Source organism: Myotis brandtii, unplaced genomic scaffold (assembly GCF_000412655.1).
Source record: "Myotis brandtii unplaced genomic scaffold, ASM41265v1 scaffold304, whole genome shotgun sequence".
NCBI classification, from domain to species: domain Eukaryota; kingdom Metazoa; phylum Chordata; class Mammalia; order Chiroptera; family Vespertilionidae; genus Myotis; species Myotis brandtii.
In genome coordinates, this window is record NW_005361607.1 from 3,195,798 (window position 1) to 3,206,599 (window position 10,802).

General features: G+C 40.4%; 1 protein-coding gene across 4 annotated transcripts in view; it reads left to right on the forward strand.

Annotated features, from left to right (window-relative positions):
* Window positions 1-10,802, forward strand: part of LOC102264243 (chromosome unknown open reading frame, human C1orf168) — a 110,577-nt gene that overhangs the window by 86,850 nt on the left and 12,925 nt on the right. For 2 of the 4 annotated variants that reach the window (XM_014542570.1, XM_014542573.1), the window contains exons 10-15: window positions 3,473-3,587; window positions 3,678-3,718; window positions 5,325-5,385; window positions 6,296-6,391; window positions 8,420-8,448; window positions 10,118-10,178. In XM_014542570.1, coding sequence (XP_014398056.1) covers window positions 3,473-3,587; window positions 3,678-3,718; window positions 5,325-5,385; window positions 6,296-6,391; window positions 8,420-8,448; window positions 10,118-10,178 — 403 coding nt within the window. Of the gene's footprint in view, window positions 1-3,472; window positions 3,588-3,677; window positions 3,719-5,321; window positions 5,386-6,295; window positions 6,392-8,419; window positions 8,449-10,117; window positions 10,179-10,802 lie in introns of all 4 variants that reach the window. The other 2 variants (XM_014542569.1, XM_014542571.1) reach the window with 1 other exon arrangement.

The following is a 10,802-nucleotide window of genomic DNA, read 5'->3' on the forward strand; positions in this document are numbered from 1 at the left end:
TATATATGTATATATATGTTGTGTGTGTATATATATATGAGTTCTATAAATATCTTTGTATCCAGAAAATATAAAATGGAAATATTTTATATTTCTATAAACATCCTGTATCCAGAATATATAAAATAGAAATCAATCACAGAGGTTATCCAAAAGGCAAGTACACTATATACAGCTGTTCAAGTCTCAGGGAAATGCAAATAAAACCTACGGTACAATAACACTACATGCCCAGCAAAATAGTTAAAATTTTAAAAGACTGTATCAAGTATTAGTGAAGTTGTGGAACAACCTGAACTCTCCTCCGTTGTTGAGAGTGTAAACTGGAATAATCACGTTGGAAAACTGTTCAGTAGTATCTGTTAAAATCCAATATATGTATATCCTATGATCTAGCAATTCCATACCTATTCTTATACCCAATAGACATATGTTTACCAAGACATATACAGCATATTCATAGAACTTTTTTAAAATAGCCTTACCCTAGAAACGGTTCATATGTCCATCAAAAGTAGAATGGAAAAGTAAATTATAATATATTCACACAATGGAATAGTTATAGGAATGAACAAATTACAACTATGCCCCACAATATAATGACTCTCACAAACATAATATTTAATGAAATGTGACACACCAAAGAGGACATTTGAAATGATTCCATTAATATAAAGTTCAAAATATGCAGTATTCGCCTCTAGTATTAGAAATGAGAGTGGTTCCCTTGTGGGAGGGAATAGTGACTAGAAGAGAGCACAAGAAGGCACTGTGGGACACTGGCACTTACGGCTTTTTTATTTGTTTTATGTGTGTTGAATGAATGAATATATTGAATTTGGGACAATTTGTTGAGCTTATGAGTTGTGCCCTTTCCTGTATATTATACTTTAATTAAATTTTAAAACATGGTAGGGTAACTGTTAAAAGATAGGCATAACACACATACCTTCCAAAAAAGAAAAAAGAAAAAGAAAAAGAAAGAAAGAAAAAAGGAACAAAATGAAAAAAGAGAAGAAATCTCAATCAAGAAAGAGGAAAATGAGGGGGAGAGGGGAGGGAAATAGAACAAATATAAGGTATGTAATAAGATAGTAGATATAAATCTACATATATAAAAGCCTAAATGACCATTACGACCAGTGGACCAAACAACCAGTTGACCGGTTGCTATGACACGCACTGACCACCAGGGGGAAGATGCTCAATGCAGGAGCTGCCCCCTGGTGGTCAGTGCACTCCCACAGCCAACCTCCCATGGCTAGCCAACCTCCCATGGCTGGCCAACCTCCCACGGTCCCTCCCCCCAGCCTGTGGGCCCCGATCGCCCTGATCAATCATCAGCCAGGCCAAGGGACCCCACCCATGCACAAATTCGTGCACTGGGCCTCTAGTTTTAAAATATTGGCAGACACTATAAATTTAATACACAAAAGTCTCTTGTTAGAATATATATGCATTGAAGCTATTTTTTTTTTAATTTGAGCACCTTTTATGTGCCAGCACTGTTCTAGGAGCTGAGGGTATAACAGTACACAAAACAGACAAATATTCCCATCTTCATGGAGGTTACATTCTTAGCAGAAGAGACAGATAATATATAAACAATAAAATAGCCACTGTGTGAAATGGTAGTAAACGTAATGGGGAGGAGGGAAATAAAGCAAGGAAAGAGAATTAGGGAAGTATTAGAAGTTGTAATTTTTAAAGTGCTCATGGACAACCTCAAAGATCTTAAGCAGATGAGGAAGTGAGCCATATATATACCTAGGGTAAATATTTCTGGTGAGAGGGGGAAAGTAGCGGTACTACACTGAGGCAGAAGCCATTAGCTGTGTTGGTGGCAAGAGGCCAGTGTGACCAGCAGAGTGACTGAAGGAGTGTGGAGTTGGAGATGAGGTCAGAGATAACAAGGGACTTTTCTAGACTATGGCAAGAACCTTGGCATTTACTCTAAATGAGATTTTTTAAAAACCAATGGAAGGTTTAGAGCACACGAATGGAGTTATTATACTTGTATCTTAAAGAACCATCCTGGCTTCTGTCTTGAAAACAGAAGGTAGGATAAATCAGGGGACCTGTCAGGAGTTTGTTGCAATAAGTAAGCTGAGAAATGACGGTAGCTTGGAGGAGGGTGCCATAGCAGAATCGCTGAGATGTGTTTAGATTCAAGATGTAACATGAAAGTAGAGCTGTGGGTTGGAGGTGGGATATAAGAGAGAAAGGAGGTGAGGATGTCTGCAAGGGTTTGGACCAGAGCAACTGGAAGGATGGAATTGCCACTTTTTATTGAGTTGTGGTAGATTTCAGGCAGAGCAGATTTGCAAAGAGAAGTCATGAATTTGGTTTTGGAATGCAATATGCTTAGACAAGCAAATGGAAATGATGTATCTAGATGGAGTATCTAGCATTCATCAGAGATGTCTAAGTTAGAGCTGTAACTTTGAGAGTTGTCTGTGTCTGAAAATGAAGTCACAAACATTTACAGTTGACTCTGCCAAAAGGAAGAATTAAGAAAGAAAAAGAAAGAAAAAAATGTCCAAACTAAGAATTAAGCAACTTTGTGTTCAGCATCTTTGTTTTGTTTTGGAGAAATTCACTGCTCACTCCTTAAGAAAAAGCAAGACCTTATGCCTCTGGGAGCTGACTTCATGGAGATAGTTTGGGGCCTATGTGCTAACTGACGTCTTGTCAGAGGATAAAATCTTGTTACTGGGTTCATTTAATTAATAGACACAATTCAATTTGCTTATTGTTTATTTTGCAGATATATTACTACTTATTTCTGATTAATAGTTCATGTTTGAAAATGATTCTGAATCACCCATACTCTAAATATTAACCTATGCCAGCTGATAAAAAGGAGGAAGTTTTATGGTTATGACAAAATTACAGCTCTGTGAAAAAAAAGCAGTACCTGCTTTTAACAGGCTAGCTGCTTGTGCTAACACCACAGTACATTTTTCCACCTGGCAGACCATCTTCTGGCTGATTCCAACATTAATGAATATTAAATGTTGACATGCATTTAGTCAACTTGTCTAAGAAATTTTACTTTAAGGGGGGAAAAAATGCACAAAAGTAGATAAGCTCATTTAGGTGGAGGAAGGAGCCCCAGGGACATACCCTAGAGGACTTCTGCCTTTGAGGTCAGAGATTAGAGCAAGAACCATCAAAGAAGAGGGAGGAGTTGCTGGTTCACTAGGGAACTAGCCTCCTTCATAAAAATGCGTCAATCCTTACCACAATCACGTAAGCATAGGTGCTATTGATCATTATCCCAACTTTAGAGACTCATAGCGGAGCTTCTGCAAGGAGAAGTGGTTTGCAAAGGGTCCTAGAGACCAAGATGGTAAACCATTTTAGTGCATGCAGTCTGCCTTCTCCTATTCTTGCCTCCACTGCCAGTGAGGGGTGTGAGTGCATTTATGATAGTGCTCGTTCTCCAGGGGTTTCTCTGTTTTCCTTGCAGGTGGGTATGTGGAGGCCTTGGAGGTGACTAAAGAAGCACCAGGCCAAGGGGCCTTTAGGCCACAATCCATCTCAGAAGAGACCTACGATGATGTTGAGTGCCCTGGGAGGAAGGAGTAAGTGCACCCCAGCCCCTCAGCAGTGTGGTGAGACCTTAAAGGCTCCATGGGACAGATGAATGGTCTTTGTTTCTTTTCTCCCCACAGATCAAAGTCGGACTTCTCCAACTCATTTGCCTCAGATAGTGGTAAGGAAGGAAGACATTTCTGAAACTGCCAGTAGCAACTGCTGAGTGCTCGGTGGCTGATTAATGATAACTTACCTTTTGTTTATATTTTAATAATACCTGTTGGGTGGGTGACAGGGAGCTCAGGGCAGTGCAGTGGGCTAGGGTATATGTGAATAAATTCACTGAGATCTGTGAAGGTGAAGGCACTGGTAATGGGGCTCTTGCGGCAAAGAAGCAACATTGCTGTGAAATGGCATCCTTCCTGATCTCTTCACAACGGAAGTCTGATTGTAGGAATGTTTTTACGTAAAACACTTTCACAGCTTCCCAGGACTTTTACGGTCCACCTTAACATGGTCTGAAGGCCTTGAGTGGGTTGCTTCTACCTCCCTCTGCAGCCTGTGTTCTCCCTTGGTACTGTCTTCACTCTGAGATCCAGTCATGCTGACGTTTTAGCTCCTCCAACTTGCCAGGCTCCCAAGCTCCCACCAAGCTCCTGCCCCAGGGTGTTTGCATATGCTACTCCCTCTTTCTGGAATTTTCTTTCCTCCCCCTGGACCCCTTTGCCTAAGTGACTCTTGACCTTTCTTCTCATTTCAGCTCAATCATTACTCCCCCAGTGAACACTCTCCTTCGTGTACAATCTCAGAGTAACAAGGCTCTCTTTTTCATAGTGCCTGTCACTTACAATTTTTTTTAAGATATTTTATTGATTTTTTTACAGAGAGGAAGGGAGAGGGATAGAGAGTTAGAAACATCGATGAGAGAGAAACATCGATCAGCTGCCCCCTGCACACTCCCTTTCTGGGGATGTGCCCGCAACCAAGGCACATGCCCTTGACCGGAATCAAACTTGGGACCCTTGAGTCCACAGGCCAACGCTCTATCCACTGAGTCAAACCGGTTAGGGCTGTCACTTATAATTTTATATTTATATGATTTCTTTGATTAATGACTCTCTTCCCTTAGCCCCTAGCACAATGCCAGGTACTTGTTATTTAAATATTTTTTGAATGAATGAACGAAAGGTGCTACTCTGGTTGTTTTTTATCCTTCTTAGAATGCCAGGATTTTAGATGGAGAAACCATCTTAGAGGTCATTAAACAGAGATGTTCAATAGCTCCCCTAAACTCACTGTGTGAAGTCGAGTTCTGAACGTGAAAATTCTCCATTGTCAAGGTGGATTCAAAGATTATCTGTGTATATTAAGCTTTTGTGTTGCTCCATGCTGTGAAGGGAAAGAATATCCAAGATGAATTAATTCTCCATTATTTCCCCAGAATTCAACACAATGTCTGATGTGTAGGCTCTGATTGCTACATGTTAAATATGCCAAAGGGGAGGGCAGAAGAAAGGAATCTGTTGATAAACCAACTTTCATTGACTTGGACTCAAGGGTGGAAGCGAATATTAATTTTCATTTGTATATACTACCTTAATAAGGTTTAATTATTTTTACCATGTGCTTATAAAAATATGTACATATGTTTCAATAAAAATTATTTAACAAACAAACAAAAGATCAAAGTACCTAAGCACCTGGTCAATATCCAATAATGTTTTGCTAAATATGAATCTGAACTATTGTCATTATAATGAATGAATTTTTTTTAATTTCAGAAGAAAATAGTAACGAAATGTATGAAGATGTATACAAAACAAAGAGCAACTCCACAAACATAGAGTGAGTTTCTCTCTTTCTTGGCTTCCTACCTAATGGCATGTCCTGCTAGCTTAGGATGATGAGCTTAGGAAGTAACTCCCTTCCCCATCCCTACCATCTTTACGGAGGATTTGCACAGAGAATGGAGGTAAATAGAACACCCGTAATTGTACACAATCACATGGTATAAATTTCAAATTACATTGCTTTCTCTTTTGAGAAAATGTCCATCTCCCAGAGTAGGGACTTTGATATTGTGTTAGAAAATAAGTGAGAGATAAGTAAATGTCAACAAAAACTTGCTTCCATTCCATGGTTTTCAAGAACAATATTTGTTCAAGTGGGCATTGTTTGTCAAGTTTAGTTATCAGGGGCACGTTGTGGAAAGGAAAACAGCAATGGTCAAAAGCAAGAAGTTAGAGGGTTGAAGGAAAAAAAGAGGATCCATGCTGGGTGGAATGACCTGCATGTATCATTCCCTCTCCCTACCCCCAAAAAACCCAAGAGCATATTTGAAAAAACTTTTTTCATCAGCTGGGTAGTCAGTTATTGTTGTATGATATCATTTGGTAAATTAAAAATCAGTGATGTGAATTTTAGAAGCAGGACTTTCTATAAGTTATTTCTAGTATAGTTTGTAAACCATGCTTCCCTGAGTCATCATCTCTAAAAGGAAGACTTTGCTCCATAAACTGCAAAATAGAGACCATTTAGGGTAAACAAACGTTTGTATTGAAATGTAATAATTCCCTTCATGGATGAGTGGCTTGTGCTACTTCATATTGGCACCAAAACAGAGAACAGAAAGTTGGTGAGGCATTTTCCTGCTCTTCCTTGGGTGGGTGTTCCAAGCCTCTGGCCCTTTTCCTACACCAGCCTTCCATTTCTAGTACTCTCTCAAACACTGTTTCTACCCTCTGATTTCTCTTAGTTTAGATGGCAAAGCACTTAAGAGACTACAAAGATTCTTCAAGAAAGAAAAGGATAGATTTAAGATGAAGACAACCAAGTTGAAAGAAAATGTAAGGTAAAAAAAAAAAAACCCTCTTCTATTTCTCTTTCCAGGAGACAGTTGGCAGTGCTGGTCTCATAGTCAGTCATACAGCCGGATGGTCTCCATCCTGCTCTCAGACACAGTGGGGAGCGTACCAGAAAGTAAAACCAAAGGCCCTGGCTATCACTTGCCTTCTTCTTGCCCATTTTTGAGTGCACCACACTCACAGATGCTAATGGGAAAAAAAATGACAAAGTCCCTTTTGAAGAAATTGATGAGAAAAGGTTATATGTACTCAAGGGTAGAGGGAAGTCTTAAGCAAAATCCGGAAAGGAAGCTGACCTCATCACCCTTGGCATATACTCCTGGTATCAGTAAGCATTATGCTATTAATTACAGCCCTTTTTGCGTTCTTACTCCATCAAGTTTCAGTGGTTTTTATTTGTCTACACTTTGTAATCCAATTCGCCTCTCTTGAGAAAGGCAATGTGTGGAGAGGGAAGATGAACTTTTCAGCTGAATGGTCCATCTATCTCCAAGTCTTAGGCCTGGAAAGGACCCTCCAAGGTCACCCGCTAATGACCAATGTTTGGGAGGGATACATTTTCACTGGTAATAGGAAGAGATGGAGGCCTAGAGTCTGGATTCTAGTTTCAGCTCTTCCATTTATTCAATGTGTAACTGGGCAATTCACTTTGTGTTTGCACCCATACAGCCTGTTTCCTATTGCATACAGTGAAAGGGAGACCTCGTAGTCTCTGGAGGCACTTCTCTCCCTCATCTAGACAGATAGGTGTGTAGATATACATGCAGCTCTGTATTGTACGAGGACAGGAAATGGTAAAATAATTTGCCCAAGGTCATTACAAATACTGACATGGAATTATGTTATTCTACCTTAAAGTGCTTTTCACTGATAAAGCCTCCAAGTTATGCAGCTTTAAGTCTAATTGTCTGTTGGATATAGATCGACCAAGAGATCCAATAGTGACCACTTATACCCCAGTAGAATGCAGGGTTTATGAATCGCAGTCCTGGCTGTGGAGAAAGAGGGCGTTTGGCTCCAGCAGTCAATGAGACCTAGAGGCAGACCCTGGCACTAGCCGGTTAGATGCTTCCAACAAAGATGATTAGCATGACACCCACAGTCCCTTATAAATAGGACCCAGTGAGAACGCTCTTCGACTTCCATTACCCAGTCTGGTCTTACAGACACGCCAGCAGGATCACTGAGCATCCATATGTCCTGGGCACAACCGCTAGGTATGTGCATCCTTCCAGAAGTATCTCAGTAAGATAAGATAGGCATTAGGATTCACTTTAGAAATGAAGACACTGAGGCTTATATGAAGGTGAACTGATTTTCCCAAAAGTGCTGTTCCTTTGGATATTTCTTTATCACGTGTGTTTTTTTTTTCCTTTTCACACAGTGTCACATTAATTTATGTTTTCTCTCCCTCACTAAATCCCAAGCTACTTCAGGACAGAAACTGTGTCTAATCATGTAGTATACCCAGCACCTGGGCCTGTAGGGCTGAACTTAAATAATTGCTTTAAATGAATGGATTTTTTTTCTACCACATCATATTTCCTTCCATGTGATCCTAACTGAGAGATTTAAGGAGAAGCCAACCATCTGTCTGGGACAAATGTCCTGACCCACTTAGCAGTTTACCATCTTCCAGCTCCACCTGGCCTGGAATTCTGCTCTAATCCCTTTGGCTTATGCATAGACGTAGGCAGGGCCCAGTGTCTCCAGAGGGCTGTGTGCATCTGATGGCCATCTTGGAAGTTTAGAAGGCAGAAACAGAATCCTGGATGGAGAAGGGCAGGGCGGTGGGGCAGCCTGAAGCTGTCTGGTAGGAAAGGGGTATAAGTGGTCACTTGGGATAAATAAGCTCATCGAAAAAGTGGGGAGAAGGTCAAAACACAGATGCAGGGAAGGTAAGCTCTGCCCACATCTTTGACTAGAGACATCAGTATCAAGAAACCTAGTCATCACTGTGCTATCCTGAACATGGCTTTCTTTCCTAACCCTTCTGTGCCTTTTGTCCATAACAGTGCGTTTTCCATTTCGCTGCCGGATTTAGGTAAGTGACATTTACTTATTTCTGGCACAAAACCACACAGATTGGCGTAGTCTGGGGCTGGGAAAGAGAAGCAGTCATCCTGCCTGCACTCCACATTTAATGAAAAATTGACACATCCAAGTCAAAGAACAAATTTTACACAACAGTAGTACTGACTTTGGGGAAGATGAGTATCATTTCTCAAGTGCCTACTATATCCCAGGCCTCTTAAAATCCCAGAAAAAAAAAGTTATTATCATCCCTTTTTAGGGAGGCTCTAGGATCCACATCCCTACTTTAGTGATCTGGAATTTGTACTCAGGTCTCTTGGATTATGAAGCTTTTGCATTTGAATTATACCACACAGCCACCTGAAGGTTTGATAGCCAGATCTCCCTAATTACAATGTAGTAAGTTGAGCACGATCATGTTGTGGCACACACCCTAACTGAATCAAGGCTGGGTTGTTGCAATATTGTTTGCTTTGCTGTAAAAACAATAGTGCACAAATTAGCACAGTGCCTTGCACCCAGTAGGCTCTCAACACATGTCCCGTTAAGTTTAATCTGTTATTAAAAGAGGGCCATGTCTTCTGTTGGATTTTGTGGGCTCTAGCCATGGTGGCTGCTTTAATTTCACTCTGACTTGGCAATTCAAATATATATTGTAGTCCACATATATGAGTTTGCCGAACAAAATTTTAAAAGATTATATACACCTGGTCAAACTACAGGTCTCCCAAAATATCTATGTTAAAAAAAAAAGGCCAACTTAGAATAGACATGCATTGTACCCCATCCAAATTTATGAGTAATTGAATGTGAATTATAAATAATTATGCCAGAAAAATTTCAAATTCACTCAGGTGGTGAATCACTTGAACATTATGGGTTTCTATGTAGAGCACCAAGGAATGTGATTATCCTAAAATAAACATGTCTAATAATGACTATGTACTAAGTCAGATTCCATTTTATGCACAATTGTTATAAAGGATCAGTTACCAATGGTTTGAAATAAAAATTGTGGGAGGAAAAATCAACATTAATATTCTATTTAACTCGTATTTTTCCTTAGGAATTAAGAAAAAGCCTCTCACTATTCTAGCAGTTATAACATCTTTTTTAAAAAGTTAATTCCAAAGAGGGAAGAAGGGGTTAGGGGGCGGGGAGAGAGACAGACAGACAGACATCGATGTGAGAGAGATACAGCAATTGGTGCCTCCCATACCTGCCCTGACTGGGGATCAAACCCACAACCTAGGTATGTGCCCTGACCAGGATCAAACCTGCAACCTTCTGGTGCAGGGGACGATGCTCCAACCGAGCCACACAGGCCAGGACTCAGTATAACATCTTTATCCAGGTCTAGGATGATGGAAACCTAGTTTAAAACTGATCCTTTCAGCAACTCACATTTCTGGAATCAAATTAATCTAAATATGTGTGTGTGCACATTTGAGATCTGAGGGCATCTGTGTGTTTTTTTAGTACTTCAGTTGAATCTCTTCCCAAATGAGAACTTTCTCATTCTTTGATCCTTTCAGCCAATCTGTATTCTGTGATCAGGCTTTGATAAAAGAGGCTTGGGGATGTGCCTGGATAATTAGGTAATTGTGTGCAATTTGAGAAGCCAGGGTTCTATAAACCCTACCTTATAATGGACTGTTTTGATCCTATCTTGATTCTAGAACTTAGGTCCCAGGAAGTTATTATGCATGCTGACGTGACCATCAATGAAAAAGAGTCAAAGTAAGTCCTTTTACCTTCTGTCCATCCCTGGTATTTAACCCACGTCCTGGTGTCTTGTTGCATATGCATCTTTGGTTCTTGGATGAAAATCAACTTGTTACATACCCCCAATGAGAATGGAAAACAATAAATAACATAGATGCTCTAACAGTGGAAGTTGACAAGGAAGCAAAGAGTTGACCATAACATTCACATGGTTAGCATGGGTATAAAATGATGTGATCTTTCTGGAAGATAATTTGGCAATGTATATCTGAAATGCCCAGACCCTTTACTTAACCCAGTAATTTTACTGCAAGCAACTATTTCTATTTAAGAAAAAATAACCATAAAGAATAAATTATGCACAAAAATATCGGTGTCAGGGTTATTTATAAAAATGAGATGTTTAAAACCACCCAAATAACCAATGATTTTATAAGTATACTAGAGGCCCGGTGCACAAAAATTTGTGCACTTGGGGGGGAGGGGGGTCCCCCAGCCCGGCCTGTGCCCTCTCGCAGTCTGGAACCCCTCGGGAGATAACGACCTGCTGGCTTAGGCCTGCTCCCGGGTGGCAGAGGGCACGCCCAATCCCTAGGTGCAGCCCCTGGTCAGACTCAGAGCAGGGCCGATTGGGGAGTT